Source organism: Solenopsis invicta, chromosome 4 (genome assembly GCF_016802725.1).
Source record: "Solenopsis invicta isolate M01_SB chromosome 4, UNIL_Sinv_3.0, whole genome shotgun sequence".
Lineage (NCBI taxonomy): Eukaryota > Metazoa > Arthropoda > Insecta > Hymenoptera > Formicidae > Solenopsis > Solenopsis invicta.
In genome coordinates, this window is record NC_052667.1 from 15,485,992 (window position 1) to 15,508,423 (window position 22,432).

The 22,432-nt window shown below is 53.7% G+C and overlaps 1 protein-coding gene across 1 annotated transcript; it reads right to left on the reverse strand.

Annotated features, from left to right (window-relative positions):
* Positions 1–4,446: 4,446 nt before the first annotated feature.
* LOC113004986 (odorant receptor 49b-like) lies at positions 4,447–6,838 on the reverse strand. The gene is made up of 4 exons (XM_039448438.1): positions 6,596–6,838; positions 5,542–5,687; positions 5,158–5,290; positions 4,447–5,049 (listed from the first exon to the last, which is right to left on the reverse strand). Exons 1-4 carry the CDS (start codon positions 6,836–6,838, stop codon positions 4,996–4,998), a joined length of 576 nt encoding a protein of 191 aa, XP_039304372.1. The 3' UTR covers positions 4,447–4,995.
* Between the last annotated feature and the right edge of the window lie 15,594 nt (positions 6,839–22,432).

The window sequence follows — 22,432 nt, forward strand, 5'->3', positions numbered from 1 at the left end:
AAGTCGGTGACCATTCCACTTCCATTAGAATAATATCCTGTCAAAACTTTGATACAAAACTGGAAGCAAGTTGTCTAATACCTTATCTTACTGAATCTCACAAGGTCTACCATTTTCTTTAATACTGTAAAGATTACTAACACATAACTCTTGTTACAATTTAAAAATTAATTAGTATTGAACTTAGAATATTTTTTCGAACACTATTAAGTGTTGGAAAAAAATCAGAAAACTCGATTTCTTTAAACAAACTTTTGCGCAGATTTTTCTCTGATTTTGTGAATAGATAACTTAGTTTTTCATCACTGATTAAAGCCTTTAAGCCAGTGGCTTTTAATCTTTTTAGTGACCCGCATCCCTTTCAATCGGAAAATATATTCTCGCATGCCGTTGAAAAATAAGTTTTTTTAAGAACATAAAAAGTAAATTTATTGCAAGACATTATTGATTGAAAAAAATACAAATATACATATTTATGGACATTATGTAGAAAACATCTACATATAAACATAAAACTATTTAAAATTTAAAATTACTGACTACATTGTTGTTGTTTTTCTTGTATTCTAGTTTTGAAGCAAACCTCTTTTTTTTGGCAAAGTCAAGAGTAGATCATCACTCACATTAAGACAATTTCTTTAATTTTAATGTGTAACTAGAGATCTTATGTTTATAGCTGCGATGTGCTGAGACAGACGTAAGGAAGAACGGAGTGGGCATCTCCGACGTACATACACACTGTCACTGTTGAAACTTTGCCGCTTGAAGATGGCCAAGTGTTTGAAAAATTAACAATGGTACTGTCTCTACATTGTGAGTGAAATGCAACTTGTGTCAACGCAACTTTAACAAACAATAGTTTATTAATTTTTTACAAGCCGTTAGACGGTTGTTACTATTGAGAATCTAGAAATGTCTCTCGCACCCCCAGAAATGTTTTTCCGCACCTCCAAGGGTGCGCGCATCCCCAGTTAAAAACCACTGCTTTAAGCAAACCCCTGTGAATAACAACTTTTGTGGTACAAGCCAGGATTGTCGCAAGTCTTTAGTTTTTTTTTCTTTACTACTACTACTATCGTTTTATACCTAAATCCAAACGCGTAGCCCGTGTAAGTGAGTCAAGATTGCATTAGCCTTTCTTCTACTTTCCTTCATTGCATAGTGAAAACCAATACTTTATTTCATTACTGTTATGGCTATACACTACTAAGCAACAACCCTTCAAATGTAAAGAGCCACTTAATAAATTTTAATAAATTTAATGACTTATTGTAAAATCCAAGTACGTAGTACTCCATGTGTTAATCTATTCACAATGAAATATCTTACAGTAAGCGATCTTAAATATTAATATTAACAATTTTCTACGTGCACACATCATTAACTATTCTCCGTTTAATCAGCGTGACTTATTCGAACAATACTTGTCGTTAAATCCAGGTGTACTTGTGAAAAATAAATACGTTTAACGAACACAAACGCTCCTTAAACAATGCCTATCACGGCACAAATGACAACTATTGCAACAACCAATTAAAGGAAATAAAAATCTGAAAGAAGAAAAATATCCCCATTGTCCCTTCCCATAAAGCAAGAAAAAATAAATATACCCCCAACAACTTTCCCCATTAAAGACTATAACGTTTACCGCCTGAAAAATTTTGAATTTAAAAGTTTTTATAAAAAAATTGATCAATGTCTCCGTGACCTTACTGAATTAGAAGAATCATCGAAAATAAACCTCGAAACTACTGCAGTACAACAATTACCCACATTCCCTGAAATAAAATCTTGTACTCCGATTGACTGCTCAAAAGTGAATCCTACATTCTTTAACCACTTCCTAGTCCTAACCTTTAATCCCCTCTCTATTGTTGTTTTCCCACTAATCCTTGAACTCCCTGACAGTCGAGAACTTAATCTAGAAGTGGAAGCTATACTAAAGAACGCCCCACCCCACATTAATTCTAGTTGTACTAATCATTGTTTTGTACCAATTAAATCCTTGCTCTTTGCAGATTATGCTTATTTGTATAATAACGAGAAATAATAAATATCATTTAAATTTTTGTTAACAATAATTATTGTCGTCATTTCTTACCCAATTTTAATCAATAGTTTTAGTTCCTCACGCGTTTCTTCAATAACTATATCAAATGCGTTATACCTATATATCCCACTTAAATTCAAGCAAACCTACGGTTTCATTAGATACAATATTATCTATTTTGTTAAAAACGCGGGAAAACCTCTTAAATAAAATAAAAGAAATAGATGAACAAATCTTGAATGCCTTGCGTGATACTATCCTTGAAACAAATGTTGCATGTTTACAAATTATCATAACTGCACTTGCCTCAGATTTGTTTAATTTTGAAAATATAATATTAGAATTCCATTATCCGACTCACCCACCACCTAGTAATTGCGCGTAAAGATAAGATTTGGTTAAAATCGCCAGAGACTCTTCAGACTACGCGGATTATCCTCGAAGCTTCTCTTACTACTTCATCTCTTTTAGTTCTTTGCACGGAACCGCCAGTTTGAAACAGTACCAGTACTGAATTAACAAGATCCTTTAGAAATCTCACAAGTCTAGAAATTCCACAAGAACTCAGAGTCATCTTGTTCAGAATCCCCTACAAGTAATATTATAAATTTTGAAGAATTACCTTCACCTGAAAGCTTTTTAGAAGGTTACTTAACTTTCAATAAACATCCAAAGTAGCAATTAACTTGGTCAGGACCAGATTTTCTCAACATTTTATCCTAGTATCCGTGCCTAGCCCTTATCCTTGCATCAAACCTAGCTCTCGAAATCCCTTGGTATTGCCGCCATAGTATAGATAGTCTAAAAAAAGAGCAACCCTTTTTCTCGCGACCGAGGGACGCGCGGAATCGGAAAGCCAGTCTCTTGGCACGTGACAATTTCTAGGACCAGATTTGGTCGACCAATTACCCATGCTACGATCAGGTTGCAATTTCGACGTAAAAATCCGATTTGGACATATGTCCTTTCAAACTTTGGGATAATTTTTACAATAAACCGCAAAAAAATCACAAAATAATTTATATTTTTAATTCTATACTCTCTAATTATTTTAAATTAATCATCTTTTAAATGTTCAACAGCTTTTAAATAATAATTTAAGAATTTTTTTTCTAAAAAGTTTTTGCAAATGACTAAAAATACATATTTGCGTTTATTCTGTGAATGTTATGACAGAAAACTGTCAAACTACTATCACATGTTCGGTGTCTTATAAGAATTTTACATTATAAATGGCATACAAATCTGCTTAAACGTATTCATTTAAATTAAAAAGGTCCGATTTGGAACACGATTGGATCCGATTTATCCTAGTCTCTCCTACTATTGACCCAATAGTGATTATTGGCTTTCCAATAATTTATTTCCGTAAGGAATAGAACCATATTACGGCAAACGTAGATTAATAACTACATACATCTATGGTAATATTTCCTTTGTACTTTTATCACTTCAAGTCTATAAATACTAATCCACTTGCACAGAAAAAAAGTTAATATATTCTTGTTTATACATGTATGAAATATTGTATTGTTGATTTTATACTAATTTTTTGTGTACTAAACTGCGATTCATAAACTTTTGTCTTATAAAGAGGAAAATTAAAATAAGTTAATTGTTTGGTTAATGGCTTTTTGACAAAAAGTTTTTTATATACGTTTATATCTGATTTTTATTTTCGGAGCGAGAGAAGATAGTGTGCATACGCTTATATAATACATATATGGCAATAGTCAATAAAGTTGTCTTTGTCAATAAACATGTTAATATTAATAAAGTTACAAAAATAGCATTATATCACTTTATTGTATTACTATTATCCACTTCTCTAACAATTTTTGTGAAAAAGAGAAAAACTAATATTAAGCTAATATAATTACCCAAGTAATACATATTAATTCACTTACACCTTACGTATATTTCCAAATGTATTTAATGTTTTGTAATTGTTTAGAAAACGTACATAAAATCAGTTGTGCTAATAGTATATTTAGAACATACCCAATACGACCTAAATAATAATTTTTCTAAAAATCACTATACTTGTGTAATTATTTGAAATTGTCCTATATTTTAAATTAATGTTCAAAAATATTTTCTACTTTGAATTTGATCATTAAGTTCTAATTTTAGACTCAGCAAAGAATTAGAAAAAATTACAAAGCTTAGGCCATATAGAGTAGAATTACTTTATATGTATCTTTACCATTAGTTTTAAGAATAAAGAATTATACTAAATTTAAATATGATCCTTCTTTTCAAATTTAAATCTTAAATCTTAATGATCTCCCTTTTCATTCTTCGCAAATAAAGATTGCATTGGGTTTAGTCTCGAGTTATAAAAATTAAAGTCCTTGACCAAAATTTTGTATTACCGATCACATGACTCCAGGAAATAGATATTATAGCGTTTTATTTGTATGCTGACTCACATTTCTGTCATATAAAGTGCATTCAACTCGTGTTACGTATCCTTAGAGCATACATAGCAAACTTTTTGTTGTCTTTCTTGCCTTATTCAAATTCTCTTGTATAATAAAAAGTTTCTAAAAGGACTGGGTGTAATAACTAATTCTTATAATAAACAAAGATTGAATTATAAAATAAAGAGAAATTTAGTATTGATATAGCATTTGTGAAGAATATGTCAAACATGAAAATTGATAAGCTGTCGATTTCAACAAAATCATTGAAACAAAAAGTAGCTTTTTTGCATATTTTATTAACACTAAATACATTACATAAGCTGCGGTGTGCTTCAACTAGTATGATGTTACACCAAATTCAAAAAACAAACTGCCCAACATGTAACTTATCAACTTTCAGGCTTACTTGATCGTTTTAACAAATGTTATTTCAATGTTATACTAAATTTAGTTTTTTTTAACTCACCCACTCTGTTGCAAATAATAATATACTGTCAAACAATATACATTTACTTTGCGTTATTGCTGCATAGAATACACAACAGTAAAATACGATATTGATGTCTTTGTTAACTGAAATATATATCTTGTGTTGTATGTTTTCTATTGCGAATCTTGCATGTCATACATGTGTATGTATCAGTAATATTACACATAGTACACGATATATGGTGACTTTACCGTAGCGAAAAGCTCCAGAGACATTACACACATTCCGCCAAGATTCAAGTTGACAGCTTTGCTGCCCCTTTGTAAGAGAAACAATATCAATTTCTGAATATGTAAAGGTGCGACATACCACCGAACATTGTACCTAAAAAATAATAGCTAGAAAACGAAAATAATTCAAGACTCCAGATAATTCGAGACGTAAGGTAATATTTACTTTTTAACTATGCATTTAACAAAGTGTGTTTAGATTTATCAAGAGACACGATAATGTAAACATGATAATGAAAACCTCGCGCCAAGTAAACGTACAGCGCGAGGTTTTTCTTACGCAAAAGTTTTCATGAAAGATTATTTTAATGATACATATATGTAAAGACAATATGGTTTTCTTACGCAGTAGAATATACATTGTCGTTGTGATCTGTAATTTCTTGTCCGGCATAATTAGCTAAAAACAAGTATATAAAAATTATAGATACAATCGTGAGATGTACTAAACATTGCTCGACATCATCTCCAAGCGATGCAGTCACAGAAATCTGAAACGTTTTTTTTCAATGTTTTACATACATATTTATTTAAATATTTAATTTAATGTATTTTATTTTTAATTAGTATAAAAAATCCAAATATTTTTTCAATTTGGAAATCAAGATTACAAAAAATTAGGTAAAAGTCCATAAAAGGGGAGCAGTCCCTGACGACCTTGACCTTGATATATGTTATCAAGGAGTGAATCCTCAACAACTTTTTTTTATAAATTAACCGGTCTTGTACAGTTTTTGAGATATACTTAAAAAAAAAAGTTTTTCTTAATTAATATTTCAGATAATATTGATTTTACAAAAAATGTGTTAAACAAAAAATAAAACTCGTAGTAAAATCTATAAAAAAAGTTATACACATATTTTATTTAGTTTCAATATTTTAGTTGTTATAGTAAAAAAACCGTTTTAAAATAATTTTTTTTAAATTTTAGTAGTTTTTAGTGAAAAATAGATGCTTGGGCAGTGGAGAAGCCCCGCCCCTCTGTTTGCATTTCTTCCTCGTATTTTTCCTAACTCAACCAAACCCCATTTTAGTTACAATTTGACCATAATTTTAAATGTATTATAGCAACGTGATCAATTAGATATCCTTGGCCAAATTATAACTAAAACAGAGTTAAGTTAAGTGAGGTTAGGTTAGGTTAGTAAAAATATATCCATAGGGGTCCGGGGCCGATCCGTGGTCTTCCGAGGCTGCGGACCGGCTCCGGATACAGGAAGCGGCGTTCCTGCGGTTCCCGAGCTCGCTAGGGGGTCTGCGGTCTCTCGTAGGCCGCAGACTCAGGGACTTCAGCCACCCTGGCGCCTGAGCTGGTATACCGTAATCCGTCACGTGCTGAAATTACGTGCGGGACGGACCGGTGGTCTGGGCCTCACCGCCCGGGCTGCGAGGAGTAAACCTCTATAAAAAATCCAAGGATGGCGTCCGTGGCGCGGGGTGTTGCTCCGTGTAATAGCGGGGCGGTGCTTCGTGTCTCGGACGCCAACGTCTTTAATTGGTCGGCAGCGTGCTGGGGTGGGGGTGCCGATCCGGGTTGGTCCCGGGCGGGTGCTTGCGCTCGTCCGGGGCCTCCCCGGGCCGTTTCCCCCGTCTTGGTGGATCCGCCTGCCCATGTTGCCTCGGGCCGATGGTTCCCGGACATCGGCCTGAGTAGGCTCCGGGGCGAGGGTGGGGTTCCCCTCGTTAAATAAGACCCCAATTATGAAAACATGAACATGGGCAGGAAAAAGTAAAAGAAGCTACCGCCCAGGGGTGAACGGACACCCCAGGGCCGGCACGGGGGGGCTAGTGTCCCGCCCCCACCCCCTGTCGTCATCGAACGACGGGCGGTCGAGCGGAGTGCCCGGAGGCTCCGCCGACCATAGTGCGACTGCGGATAAGGATGAATACGTGCCTGACCCTGCTTTGCTGAGTCGGGCGCTTCGGACCAGAGATCGATTTGGCCCGATGGACTGGGAGCGCCTGGACCGAATGTTGAGGCGCCGTGGGATTGACCCCAGTTGGGCGTCGCAAAAGGATTGGTTTGACATGATGGCCATCCACGTCGACAAAGTCTTGCTCGTGGGCGACTACGAGGAGAGTGAGTCGGACTCAGGGAAGTTCGTCACTTCCCCCTCGGATGAAGAGGACGGGGTGGAGCTGGCTCAACGAGTCGTGGCCCCCGCCTCGGACACCGTTGAGGGAGAGGGGACGTTATCGCTGCCCGCCGGGAGGCCCGGGGTAGAGCCGGCCGACAAGGCCGTGGCCCGTGCCTCCCGCTGGGGAGCCTTCGGGCCGGTCGCGCGGCGGACGCCGCGAGGCGGACGCCGATGGACCTGGCCTCGGTAGCGGGGCGCGTCGTTCGCGCTCCCTGTCTCCGAGCCGGTTGATCGGCGGACGCCAAATGGCGGATGCCTGGCAGCCCGGCGATGATGGGGGCGTCATCGCTCGCGCTCACGCTCGCCGATCCGCATCCGCGGGGGTGACCGGGGGAGCGAGGGTGAGCCTAGCTCACCCGATGAGTCTCCTCCGGGCACTCTTGTGGATGTGGACCGGCCAGGGCAGGAGGAGGTCCCGACTTCCAGGAGCGCGTCGGAGCCGGTCGCCCCTCCGCCTGAGCCTCCGGAGGAGGTTGTGATTACCCCGGGTATTCCGGGCGTGCCCGCCGAATCCGGGACTCAGCGCGGGAGGAAGCGGGCGCATGGCCGTCCCCGGCTCGATGGGAGCGGACCTTTTAGGTCTCCGTCTCCCCTCTCGGACGGGGCGGACATCGAGGACCGTCTCCACGGTGTGCCCATGGAGGGTTTCCGAGCACGGCGGCTTAGAGCCAATGAGACTCTTCGGAAGATGAAGAAGTGTCGGGTGGGTCCGATTCGCGGCCTAGGCAGCGAATCAGGATACCCCCGACATTGTTTACTCCCGAGCAGCATCGCGAGCTGGATCGGGAGATCGGCGTGATCTCCCGCAGCACAACAACCGACCTGGCCGGCTTGGCTGACGGTTGGCTGCGGGAGGTAGAGACTGTCCGGACGAAGTGCACCAAGCTAGGGATGCATGGTGCCTTGTCCGGACAGCTCAAGAAATGTACTCATCTCGCCCGAGAAGCGGTGATGACTTTGGCCTATCGGGCCATGGGCCGCCTCGGGCGCGATGAGGGACAAGACGAAATCGCGGCAGCGGTGCGGAAGGAGGAAATCAAATCCCTCCGCGCCGAGGTCGCGGAAATACGGGGGCAGCTGGGGGTAACAAGAAGAGCACTCGTGCTCGGATCGGGACCCTCGGCTGCGTCTCGGAGCGATGGGGGGGTTCATTCCGCCCCCGCCGATCCCGGCGGCTGTCCCTGTTCACGACCCCTCTTCCTTCGAGGAGAGGGTGCTCGGGCTGCTGGGGCAGCTATCGGGCTCTTTTGGAGTTAGAGAAACGCCTGGCGTGGGTCGAGGAGGGGGCTGGTTCGGCTTCCTCTCTGGCCGGCGCCGGTGCGAAACGGGTGAGAGGGGGTCGTCGGGGGGATCGGGCTCCGCGGGAGGAGCCCCCTGTCCCCGAGCCCCACAGCGGCCCCGCGGTCTTTCCTGCTCCGGCTCCGTCCACGGACGGACAGGACTGGGCAGCCGTGGCGGGCCGCAAGGCGATGAGAAGGGCTGCGGAGGAGGGGGGAGGCGCTGACGAAGAAGTCGGCTCCCGCCCCCGCGCCCTCGAAAACTGGTCGGGGTAGTTCCCGTCCTCGGCCAGGAGATGCTGGTGCTGGTGCCTCGGCGGGGGCAGGCGCGGCTGTGCCGCCCCCTCTTCCTCCGGGGCCTCAGCCCGGCAAGAAGAAGAAGAAGAGGAGTCCCAAGGGGGGTCAACCCGGGGGGGGGGGCCGCCGCCGTCTCGGGCCGACGTATCTCGGCTGGGCCAGCAAAGCCCAACTCCCAACTCGACGAACTGGCGCGTCGGGGAGCTCCATGCTCCGATCCCCAGTGGAGGGATGTTGGAGAATGCCTTTGCAATCCCGGTCCCTCCACGCAACGGGGTGAGATGGGCTCGGTGGATTTTTAGTGGATAGGCGGGCCGAGCCTCGCCAACTTTCTGCCGCGCAAGCGGTCTGTGCCGGCGAGGGGTACTGCGTCCCGAGTCCCACACTCCCGTGGTCTAGCCAACCCGGGGTGCGATGAGCATTTCCCCCCGTTAAAAAAAAAAAAGGTCAGTAAAAATATCCCCGTAGGGGTTTGGAGTCGTTCCGGGGCCTCCCGAGACGGATCGACTCCAGATACAGGAATTGGCGTTCCTGCGGGTCTCGAGCTTGCTAGGGGGGCTGCGGTCTCTAGTAGACCGTAAACTCAGGGATATCAGCGCCCAAGCTGACATACCGTAATCTATCACAAGCTGAAATTACGTGCGGGATGGACCGGGGGCCTGGGTTTTGCCGCCCAGGCTGCAAAGAGTAAACCTCTATAAAAAATCCAAGGGTGGCATCTGCGGCGCGGGGTGCTGCGTTGTGTAACAGCGGCGCTGGGCCTCGTGTCTCTGGCACCAACTACGTAAGTAGGTTGGCAGCGCGCTGCCACATTGACGTGGTTGGGGTTTGTAGGGATCTGGAGTCTGTCCGTAGCCTTTCGAGGCTGCGGAAAGACTCCAGACACAGGAAATGGCGTTCCTGCGGTTCCCGAGCTCGCTAGGGGGTCTGCGGTTTCCTGTAGACCACAGACTCAGAGATCTCAGCGACCCTGGCGTCCGAGCTGACATACTGTAATTCATCATGCGCTGAAATTATGTGCGGGATGGACCGGGGGCCTGGACCTCACAGCCTGGGCTGGAAGGAGTCAACCTCTATAAAAAATCTAAGGCTGGCGTCTGGGACGCGGGTGCTGCGCCGTGTAACAGTGGCGCGGGGATTTGTGTCTCAGACGCCAACATGTTTATTGGGTTGCCAGCGTGCTGCCGCGGTGGGGATGCCGGCCCGATGGGGGGGGGCAGGGGGAGAGGCCAGGGGGCGCTTGCGCTCGCCTGAGGTCTCCTCGGGCTGGTTTCTCCACTCCTGGATGATTTGTTGTCCATAGCCTGCCTCGGGCCGGCGGCCCTCGGACACCGGCCCGAATAAGTTCCGGAGCGAGGGTGAGGTACCCCTCGTTAAATATGACTACATAGACAACGAAAACGGAAGTTGCCGCGCAGGGGTGACCGGACACCCCAGGGCTGGCAGGGGGGCTAGCGTACGCCTACGCGGCCATGGCCGGGGCCCTGTACGGAGCTCCGGTCTGGTTTTGCGAGGCGTTGGCCAGCCGCCGCATAAGGGATGTGCTGCACGCAGCGCAGCGCCGGCTGACGCGGAGGATCGTGCGCGCCTATCGCACCGCCCCTAGCGCGGCGACCCTAGTACTGGCGGGGCTCCCCCCGGCGGAATTCACGGCCAACGCCCTGGCATGGTCATATGCCAGGGCAAAGGCCGTCCGTCTGCAGGGGGGAGTGGTTACTCCCAGGGTCGCTGCGCTATTGCGAGAGAGGGCTCGCCGGCGGGCCATGAGTTCTTGACGAGAGAGTTTTGCCAATGACCCGCCGGCGGCAGGATCCCGGATCTTGGAGGCCGTCCTACCCCACTTGGACGAATGGGTAGGCCGCCCTTGGGGCGGCTTGTCCTACCCGACGACACATGTGCTCACCGGGCATGGCTGCTTCGGTGAGTACCTGTGCAGGATAAGGAAGGAGCCGACGACGCAGTGCCACCACTGCGAGGCCGACCGGGACTCCGTGCAGCACATGCTGGAACACTGTTCAGCGTGAGAGGAGCTGCGCGGAGTCCTGAGAAGAGAGATAGGAGACGACCTCTCCCTGCGGGCCATCATTAGTCAGATGGTCCGCAGGGAGAGCGCTTGGGCCGCGGTCTCCTCTTTCTGCGAGCAAGTTATGCGGCAGAAGGAGGAGCCCGAGACCATCAGAGAGAGGAGGCCGGGGGGACGTATGCCTCTCGGCGAAAACAACGGCGACAGGGTGGCGGGGACGAGGGCCATGATCCACCTTGGCTCCCCCCCGATCACCCCAAAGAAGAAGGAGGCCCGCCCCTCGCCCAACGGGCCGCAGTGGCCCGTCCGCCAAAAGGTGGCGGGGTGCGGGCGATCGGTTGCCGTCGCCCCCTCTCTCCCTACAATTGGGGAAGAGGAGAGCGATGGCCCCAATACAGACAGGAGGCGACCCTCCTCCCCTGCGACTGACGGACCCGCTTTTGGAACGCGCAGTCGCGGGTGGAGGGGGGCCCCTCGCAATAATGCTGAACCCGGCGAGGCAGATCAGACCTGACGGTCCGGGGAGGGGACGACTCTGCGATGTAACGCGGAGCCATATCCCCCCCCTCTGCTTACCGGGGAGGGGGGAAAAGGAAGTTTCTCCCTCTCCGCCCCCAGGGTAGCTAGGAGGACCGCGCCGCCGTCAGTGCGGCGCGAAGAGGCCCAGGGTTACGGCGGGGGCCAGATACCCCGGGCTTTACCACCAAACCACCAGGGCAAGAGGCGGGGGGGGCTAGTGTTCCCCCTCCTCCGACCTAGAGCAGATCAGGCTCACAAGCCCTGCCGGGTGCGCCCACGTTAGGGTGCACCCGGCGTGTCGAATTGGCCTAGGCCGACTGGGTCCAGGGGGCTCCGGAAGTATGCTGCACGCGTTCCCGGAGCCCCCCAGCCACGGACCAGGGCAGGACACCCGGAGAGGTTTTAGTGGATATGTCCCCGCCGACACGTCGTCGGCGGGGAAGAGCCCCACATAACCACCAGGCCTCCCCCGAGGCCTGGGGTATGCGGCAACGCATTTCCTCTCCGCTATAAAAAAAGGGGGGGGCTAGTGTCCCGGGCCCCCCACTGTCGTCATCGAGCGACGTGCGGTCGAGCGGGGTGCCCACAGGCTCCGCCGACCACAGGGCTACTGTGGGGACCGGGGAGTGCGACCTTGGTAACGCCCGGCCGGCGTCGGGCTCGGCGGGTCTCTCGCAACTGCGGGAGCGCTACGGGCCCGACGTTGACCGAGCAACTCAGGAAGAGCTGAGGGAACTGCAGCGTATCGATGCCGTGTTGAACGCCGACAGTGATGATCTCAGCTTTTCCGACGAGGGGAGCGTCCGGTCAGAGGACTACTTCGACTCGGATTACGAGCAGTACGTCTTCTCCTCGGAGGATGGGTGCGGGGTCGAGCCGGCTCAGCGAGCCGTGGCTCTCGTTCCGGATGCCGGGAAGAGGACGGCTTTGCTGCCAGGTGGGCGGTCTGGGGTGGAGCCGGCCGTTCAGGCCGTGGCTCCCGTGCTGGCCACTGGGAGCATTCGTGCCTGCTATCCGGCGGACGCCGTGAGGCGGATGGACGTCGGTGGACGAGGTCTAGGCGGTGGGGCGGGACGCTCACGCTCCTTGTCCTCGGGCCAGTCGTTTGGTAGATGTGGCATGGCGGATGCCGGTCGACCTGGCAAGGACGATGGGCCGCGGCGATCTACCCCCGCGGGGGTAGTCTGGGAGAGGAGGGTGCAGATAACTCACCCGGTAAACCTACCCAGGATACACCCGCAGGGATGGGTCGGTGCGAAGAGGAGGAGGGGGAGACGACCAGGGGCTCGAGGGAGCCCTCCAGCTGAGCCCGTGGAGGAGGTGGTGGTCACCCCAGATTTTCTGGGTGTGACACCCGAACAGCCACAGGAACAGCCACGGAAAAAGCGTGCTGGCGGTCGCCCTCGTCATGACGGGAGCGGACCTTTTAGGTTTCCGTCTTCTCTGTCGGATGGGGCGGCCATCGAGGACCGGTTTCAGGGAAGGCTCCTGGAAAGACATAGAGCCCGACATCTCAGAGCGAACGTCATACATAGCTCTGAGTCGGAGGGCGAACTGTCACCGGGAGGGTCAGATGCGCGGTCTCGGCAGCTCATCAAGATTCCCCCGACACTATTCACTCCCGAACAAAGGCAGGAGCTGGACAGGGATTTGGGCGTGATCTTCTGCAGCACCACGACCGATCTGGCCGGCTTGGCCGACGGTTGGCTGCGGGAGGTTGAAACTGCCCGGACAAAGTGCACCAAACTAGGGATGCATGGTGCCTTGTCCGGGCAGATAAAGAAATGCACACATCTTGCTCGGGAAGCGGTGATGACTCTGGCCTACCGGGCCATGGGACGCCTCGGGCGAGATGATGAACAGGAGGACGTCTTGGCCGCGGCGCGGGAGGAAGAGATACGAATCCTCCGCGCTGAGGTCAAGGAACTACGGGGGCAGCTGGGGGTCGCGAGAAGAGCTCTCGTGCTCCAATCAGAGCCCTTGACTGCGTCCTGGACTGAAGGGGGGGTTTTCTCCCATCCCCCGTCAGTTCCGGCGGCTCTCCCTGCCTCCGACCCCTCTTCTTTCGAGGAGAGGGTGCTCGGGTTGCTGGGGCAGCTGTCGGGCTCGGTGAGGGAGCTGGATAAGCGCCTGGCACGGGTCGAGGCGAGAGCTGTTTCAGCTCCCGCTTCGGCCGGCGTTGGAGCGTGAAGGGCGAGGGGAGAGGGGGCGTAGTCCTCCAGTCTCCCGACTGGACTCCGCCGAAAGAGTCTCCTTTCCCCGAGCCTTCCCGTGGCCCCGCGACTCCGCCCGCGCCGGCGCCGTCGTTGGACGGCCCGGCGTAGTCGGTCGCGGTGGGCCGTAAAAGAAGAAAAACGTTGTGGCGGGGGGGAGGGCGAAGCGCCGGCGAAAAAACCGGCCCCCGCCTGTGCAGCCTCAAAGAGCAGCCGGGGTCGTTCCCTTCCCCGGCCGGGTGTTGTTGGTACTGGTGCTTCGACGGGGGCAAGTGCAGCTCTGCTGCGCCCTCCTTCCTCGGGGCCCCAGCCCAGTAGCAAAAAGAAAAAAAAGAGAAAAAAGGAAACCAAGGGAGGTGAACCTTTTTGTAGGGGGCTGGAGTCGTTTTGGGGCCTCCCGAGGCTGCGGATCGACTCTAGATACAGGAATTGTCGTTTCTTCAATTTCCCGAGCTCGCTAGGGGTCTGCGGTCTTTTGTAGACCGTAGATTCAGGAATTTCAGCGTCCCTGGCGCCCGAGATGACACAGCGTAATCCATCACGTGCTGAAATTACGTGCGGGATGGACCGGGGACCTTGGCTTCACCGCCCGGGTCGCGAGGAGTCAACCTCTATAAAAAATCAAAGAGGCGACGTCTGAGATGCCACGTTCGCGCCTCAGACGCCATGATGGTGTGTGATTTGTTCAATGTACGGTGTTTATCGCTGCGGGGGGTCGGGTCGCCTTCTCCTTGCCGAATCCTAGGGCGATCTTCTGGTCTGTGACTAAATTCCGCGTGTTGAAGCGCTGGCTGTCGATGGCCCCGGCTAGTCCGGGTACATCGACACCGGGCCTTCGGGCCTAGGAGCAACCCGTATACCGGTACGGCTGGCATTTCTTCTCGGGGATGTTTCTCGTTAGCGCGGGGACATCGTCGTGGGGGGTGCTGGTCCTCGCCGAGGTCATTGATCGGGGGATCGTTCTCGGTGCCAGTTTGGATCGGGGATCCCGGTTACCCGCCGCAGTCTGGCGCGCGTCGATCGTGGGTTATCCCGGGTGTGCGCTTAACCGTGTGCATTTGGGTTTCGTTTTTGTGTTCTTCCCTGGTCGGCGCGTGTGATGTTGTGCCGTCCATTAGGTCCGCCTCGGGTCGGTGGTCCTCGAACGCCGGCCCGTAGTATCCCTCGGGACGAGGGTGGGGTTCCCCTCGCGAAACAATACCCCATTTATGATTAGCATGGACAAAGGCAATGATAATTTACCGCGCAGGGGGGTCGAATACCCCAGGGCCGGCAAGGGGGGACTAGTGTCCCAGGTGCCCCCTTGTCGATATCAACCGACGGGCTGTCGTGCGGGGTGCCCACAGGCTCCGCCGACGAACGGGATACTGTGGAAGTCGATGTTCGTGAATGTCTGGGGGCGTCGCGGGAATCGCGCAAGAGGACGCTCTTGCATATGCGGGAGCACCTCGGGCGACGTAATTGGTTCCTCGCCCTAGAGCAGCTCGAAGGAGAGCTGTCCAGGGGGGGGGGAAGATTCCGACTGGGAAGTGGAGGAGATTTCGGGGGGGTCCTCTTCCTTCTCGGAGGGCAAGGGAGATGTCTCTCCCAGTGGGGTGGAGCGGGTAGAGCCGGCCCCTCAGGCCGGGGCCCCTGCCTTGCCCGCTGGTGGGGAATCGATCCTGCTGGCCGACGGCCGTCGCAAGACGGGCGGCGGTCGGCAGGACAGCAGCGCGACCGGGTCGTTGGGGACACGTTTCTTTGAAACGGTGGCGTACCCGACGCCACTATAGAATCGCGGAGGTAGGACGCCGATCCGCGTCCGTGGGGGAGGCTCGAGCGGGGAGGACCTCGCTGACCCGCCTCGTAGGAGGCGACAGGGGTTTTCTTAGTTCCGGGCTGAGCCCATGGAAGTCGATCGGTGTGAGGAGGAGGAGGAAGCGGTGGCCGAGAACCCCTTGAAACCGGTCATCGATTTAGACGAGTCGGAGGGCCGTGTCCGGATCCCGGATGATCCGGGAGACGGATCCGACCTCCCGACTCATGTAAGAAGCAGGCGCGCCCGTGGCCGACCCGTTTGGACGGGAGTGGACCCTTTCTGTCCCCTTCCCCATTGTCCGACGGGGCGGACACGGAGGACCGGTTTCATGGGAGTAATTTAGAGCCCGCCGACTCCAAGCCAACGTCATCCGAAGCTCGGAGAGTCGGGGGGAGAGGGGACGGGGATGAGCAATGCGAGGCCTCGGCAGTGCATCAGGATCTCCCTGACCCTGTTCACGCCAGACCAACGCCGGTACGTGGACCGGCAGTTGGGAGTGATCTCCAGGAGCACAACCACGGACCTGGCCGGTTTGGCCGATGGTTGGCTCCGCGAGGTCAAGGGGGCAAGAAATAAAGCCTCCACAGGTTTCCCACTGTCGGGCAACCTGTCGGGGCGTATCAAACTAAACACTCATCTTGCCCGGAAGGGCTCATGACGCTGGCGTACCGCGCCATGGGCCGTCTTGGACGAAAGGATGGGCAGGAGGAAGTGACGACCGCAGCCCGGGAGGAGGAGGTTTGCTCCCTCCGGGCCGAAGTTGCCGAATTGAGGGGGCAGCTGGGGGTCGCGAAGAGGGTCCTCATGCTGCAAAGCGGTCTTTCCTCGTCCACGGCTGCTTTACAGCCGACGAGGAGAAGGTCTCCTTCCCCTCCGCCGCCTCCGTCGGTCGCTTCTGTCCCCGGCTTTTCTCCCTTCAAGGAGCGAGTGCTGGGGACGTTGGAGCGGCTGACGGCGACGATGGAGGGCCTGGAGAAGTGCCTGGCGCGGGTGGAAACGGGGGCTGTCCCGGCCGCCGTCCCCACCGACGCCAGGGGCAAGAAGAAGAAAGGAAAGGGGGAAAAAAAGAGCGCGGGAGCTCCGCGGGAGGAGCCTCCTACGCCCCCGCCGTGCCGGCGGCAGCGCCCGGCCCCGATGTGCCTACGAGCGATCGGAGCTGGGTCGAGGTCGTCGGCACCAGGAAGAGGAGGAAAGTGGACAAGGGGGGACGAAGAGCGCCCCCCATTCGTTCCACGGGGATAGCGGTTGGGGGATATTCCCCTCGGGTGTTCCCCCCGGCGTTTGGAGAAGTCACGGTTTGACCATCGGGGGCAGCGGCGTCTGCCGCCCCCTCGGCAGCCGAACCAAAAAAGAAGAAAAAAAGAAAGAAGCAGGAAGGTCCGCCGCAAAGCGAAACTTTCGCGACGAGGAGGATTGGGAGGCGCGTCCCCAAGTCATCGGCGGTGATGATTACGGTGACCGGGGACGACGCCTCCTACGCAGGTGTTATGCGGCGGGCTTGCAAGTCCATCGTCCTCGGGGACATATTGCCGCAGGGAGGAAATGGGCTGCGGGTTCGCCGAGCCCAGACCGGGGGTCTCCTCCTGGAGATCCCCGGCGAAGACAACAGGCCAGCCGTGGAAAAGCTAGCCTCGGAGATGAGGCGCGTCGCGGGGGGCCCGGGCGTGCGGATCTCTTGCCCTCTGCGGAGGGTGGGGATCCGCGTGTCCGGGTTTGATGACTCAGTGACCCCGGAGGAGGTGGCAACAGCGGTCGCCGACTCCGGGTCATGCTTCGTGGCGGACCTAAAGGTAGGACGGGTGACGCGCAACCTGCGGGGGCGGGGCTCTATGATAGTGCAGTGCCCGGTCGCCGCCGCTGCGAAGATCGCCCGGGCGGACAGTTTGTCCTTGGGTTGGGTGGCGGCTCGCGTGGAGGTACTCAAAGCATCTCCACAGCGATGTTTCCGATGCCTGGCCCGGGGCCACACGCAGCATCGGTGCCCTGTCGGTGTAAACAGAGTCCGGTGCTGCTTTAATTGCGGGAGGGAGGGGCACACCCAGGCAAAATGCGCGAATAGGCCATTCTGCCCGGAGTGTGCCTCCAAAGGAAAGGCGCACAATCACCGCCTCGGCGGTGAGAAGTGTACGTGGGTTCCCCCGGCTGCTCGACCGGGGAAGAGGGCTCCCCCTCCTCCGCAGCGGGAGGAGGGTGGAGACTTAGAAAGTGATCGGCCGCTGACCCCTCCGCCACCCACCCCGCCCGGCGCTCAGGCCGTAGATGGTGGTGTGTCGGAGGGGCCAGTGGCCGATATAGACATGGAGGAGACCCCTCCCGTGGCGGAGGCCTCTGTCGGTGAGGCCTTCATCACGGGGGTGATAGAGATATCCTCGGAGTCGTCCGGAGCCTCTGGGCTCCGGACGAGTCCGCCGACCAAAAAGAGGTGCGAGGCACTCGACAGTCCGAGTGCCGCGCAACTCCCTCAGGTGCTCGAGCCCCTCCTCCCGCAACGGGAGAAGCGAGTGGGACGCGATTCGAGTAATTCTCTCAAGAAAGCGTCGAGACCCCGGGCGGAGAAAGCGTTGACGCCTTTTCCCCCGGGGTTGCCTATTCTCGGAGGAGATAGGACCGCGGAGTGACCCCCCTGGGGGGAGCATCCCGCAATCCTGGGCCTCGTTTCCGGCTGCCCCTGCGCTCGGGGATGCCCAGGAGATAAGGACTCTGGCTGTTGGGCCGCCCGATGAATAGGGGTCTCCGCTCATCTGGTGAGCCAGCCACACGAGGATAGGAGGTAGGCCCGGTCGATTCCTCGGAACCACTTTGGGTAGGGGGTTGGCGCGGAACGGGTAAGTTCGGCGCTCGCCTTCTGCCCTAAAGGAGCGCGGGGAGGCGTGCAGTGTTTTTCACGGTGCTACCCCGGGGTGGACAATGCGGCAGCTGACGTATCTCGGCTGCCGCCCTGGCACGTCCTCTCCTAACCTGACGAACTGGCGCGTCGGGGAACTCACGCTCCGACCCCGGGGGAAGGCTACTGATGGAAAGGCGTATTGCCGGCCGGGGCCTTCCTTCATCTGGGGCGAGGTGGCTCGGTGAGGTTTTTAGTTGGTAGGCGAGTTAGGGCGAGCCTGGTCGCTGAAATTACGTGGCCGGGTTAGCACCGTCTTGACTCAAGTCCAACACTACCAGGTCCAACCAACCTGGTGTGCCATGAGCATTTCCCTCATCGTACCAAAAAAGGGAGGGGAGGTGAACCTGGGGGGGGGGGCGCTCCTCCCGGTAAGGTGAGGAGGTGGATCCTAAAGTCCGTGGTTTTAATCACGGTGAACCCGGAGTTTGCCTTCTACACCGACGTCATGAAGAGGGCCAGGGCTGCTATTGACGTGAGGAACATTCTCCCTCAAACCAGCGCTGGCTTTCGGGTCCGGTTCTCCCAGGTTGAGGGTCTCCTCCTGAAGATCCCCGGTTCGGAGAGCCGGCCGGCGGCGGAGATGTTGTGCGTGGCGGAGGGCTCGGGCATCCGGATCGCCCGCCTTATGCGTAGGATGGGGATCCGCGTGTCCGGATTCCTCGAGACGGCAACGCAAGAAGAGGTGGCGTCTGCGTTAGCAGATGCTGGAGCCTGCAACGCGCAGGACGTGAAGGTGGGCAGCATTATTTGCGGCCGCCGGGGCATGGGCTCTGTGACCGATCGCAGCGGCTGCAAAGCTTGCCAAAGTAGGGCGAGTGGCCCTGGGCTGTGCGGCTGCGCGCATGAAGGTGCTTAAAGCACCTCCTCAGCGCTGCTTCCGCTGCCTGGGGCCACATGCAGCACCGATGCTCCGGTTACACAGACCGGGCACGGTGCTGCTTCAATTGCGGGGCAGAGGGCCACACTCGGGCTCAGTGCGCGAATCAGCCGCACTGTCCCAAGTATACAAGCTGCAATAAGGCGTCCGACCACCGTCCGGATGGTCTGGGCTGCCCGAAAATCCTCCCCAAGCCAAGGATGGCAGGGGGCCTTCTCCCTCTACCCCGGGTTAGCGGAGGGGAGAGGAGTTGGAGTTGGAACAGCCTCCGTCTTTGCCGAATGCCGGCGCTGCCTGCGGCGCTCAGGTCGCTCGGGAACGACGGAACGGCGGGGCCGGACACCGTCGCGGTGGGAGCGTTCCCGGTTGAGGTCCCTGTTGATGGGGACCCCTTGGCGGGGAACGTTGGGCTGCCGGGGTCCTCCTCGGACTCTTTGGAGTCCGGGGGGGGGGATTGTCGCCACACAAAACGATAAGGAAAGAAGGCGCGGCTGACGCGTCCAGCGTAGAGAGCCGCGTAAGCGAGGAAAATCTCCCCGAGGCCAGGGTGCTGCTTTTGCCTCTCCTCCTTCTACTCCCGCAGAGGGAGAGGAAGGGGAGCAGGGCCTCTAGGCCCGTGAGCGGCCCGGCCTTGCTAAAGGTAGAGAGGCCTAAGAAAGGTGCGTCTCGTACGCCCACCAAGGGGCCGCCCGTCCTTGGCAAGAAGAAACGGCGGTGAGCGCCGTTTCTCGGGCACCCGACTCCTGGCTGCCTCCAGGGCTCGGGGGATGCTACGGGACGGGGACCCAGGCTGATGGAGCCAAGCGCTAGGCAAGGTTTCCTTTCCCCTAGCGTCCGGCCCGGCCACGTAGAGCGCCGTGGACGGGAATAGGTGTGGCGGGCGGCAGCGACCGCTTGTTCTTGGGCGTGGGGTTTGCATCGGCGAAATGCCAAGAGCGGCGTCATGGCCCTAAATGAGCGCAGGGGGTTGAAACGCATCGCAACGTCCCCCCGGCGTCGGGCTAGGTCCACTCAGCTGACGTATTTCGGCTGGGCCAATAAAGCCCGACTCCCAACTTGACGGTCTGGCGCGTCGGGGAGCTCCGCGCTCCAACCCCGCTGTGCAGGGACGTTGGTGCATACCATGGTTCCCGGTCCCTCCACACACAGGGGTAAGGTGGACTCGGTGGGTTTTTAGTGGGTAGGCGGGCCGGGCCTCGCCACATTTCTGCCGCGTAAGCGGTCTGTGCCGGCAAGAGTACCGCGTCCCGAGTCCCATACTCTCACGGTCTAACTAACTTGGGGTCCAATAAGAATTTTCCCATTGTTAAGAGAAAAGATCAGTAAAAATATCCCTCCCCCTCTATGTGGGTCACTTTGTCGTGATGAGGAGGCTCCCGTTTTCCTAGCGGGAAGCGGGTTTAAGAGCCCACCACATGTCGCTCTACCAGTGGAATGTTTTTCGAGCAAGGTGCACGTATCGGCGACGCGTCACTGTGGACTTTGGACGGAGGGACCCGGCTGCGTCACAGGCGAGGCGGTCATGGTTTGAAAGGACGGGCGGAGACCGGAATCCCAAATTCACGCAGCACCAACAGGGGCCCGTCAGTCCCCAGGATAAAAAAATTGTCTGGTTGCAACGCGGTAGGTTAAGATAGTTTTGTCTCCGCGATGGAAGACCCGGGTAGGCACTTTCTCGCAACTGGCTGCAAGGGAGATGACTCGGCGTCGGCGGGGGTTCTCTCTAAGTCGCGGGTTAGGCGGGGAATGAAAGGTGAACGGATATAGTCCCAAAGCTTGACATCTCACGAACAAGGGTCTGCTTTCCCCCTCGTATAAAAACCCGGATGCAGGGACACGAATAGGTGAAGGTGAATTGACGCGTTTCTCCCACGTGAAAACGTATGTGTCGCACATCGGCCAGCAGGGGTCTACCTTCCCCTAGTTTAAAGCACAAAGGCAGGGACACGGGTAGGAGCGATGGATTGACGGGGTGACTACCAAACGGAGTCACCGGTGTCACAAACAGATATCATCCTTTGCTTGTATAAAAACCGGATAAAAAAGGGGGATGGGGGGTTGATTTTGCGCGCGTGGAAGGAGAGTGACCACTTGTAATCAGTCTCTCTCCGAGACAGGAGTCTGTTTCCTCCTGTATAAAATGCGGAAGCAGAGAACCGGGTAGGAAGAAGTGTGTCCTGTTATAATCATGGCAAGCGTTTTTGCTGCGAGTTCATGCGTCACACATTAGCCAGCAGGGGTCTGCCTTCCCCCTAGTTTAAAACTTGGAGCCAGGTACACGGATAGGTGGATAGACAGTGTCTCCCACGGAAAGGGGTCGTTTGTCGCACACCCGCCAGCAGGGATTAGCCTTCCCCTAGTCTAAAACTCAAAGGCAGGAACACGAGTAGGTGAAGGTAGATTAACGCAGGCCTTACTTTAAGGAGAAGCGCATGTGTCGCACATCGGCCAGCAGGGGACTGCCTTCCCCCTAGTATAAATCTCGGAGGCAGGGAAACGGGTAGGAGTGATGGATGATGGAGGGATCCGGATTCCGAAAACATTCATTGGTAGAAGGAGCTCGCTTTCCCCATTCGTCTGGCGATAGGGTTCAGGGTGCTACTCACCAATGTCGAGAGCGTTCCTGGGAACTATGGCGTGGCCTGACCGGTGATTGGAGTTACGCTATCGCACGACCCGTCGTCGCACATGAAAGCTAGGGTCGGTCTCCCCCTTGCTCGTGTTGACGATCCTGACTTTGCCCCAATCCGGGGTCGTGGTTTTCAGGTAAACAAAGACGGGCGCACCCATCAGGGTGCATATTTATTCTGGAAGGATCGTGCGGTAAGGGCTTTAATTGCCAAAACAGGCGTCCGTCTAGTGGGGTTTTGCTCTAATCCTACTTAAAAACAATCGCAGAGCACATGCGTACGGTCTTTCCTGGCCAGAAGGAGGGTGCCGGAATCCTCCTTTTAGCGTAAATAGGGATCAACCATTTTTAGGTTAAGTAGAGCGGCAGAAGGGGCTGACAAACGGGACAGCGGCGGGTGGTCTTGCTCATGAGATCGCCTGCCCTTTCTTTTTTTCCCCTCGATGGAGACCCACCTTGACGAGGGGGCTCCCTCATCCTCAAGTCGCTTTTTAGCGAGGAGAGGTTGAGGGTTCAAGAGGTTTCTAGTGAGGGCGTCAGCCTTTGTAAGACGGCTGATGCACACCCCTAAGGCGTCT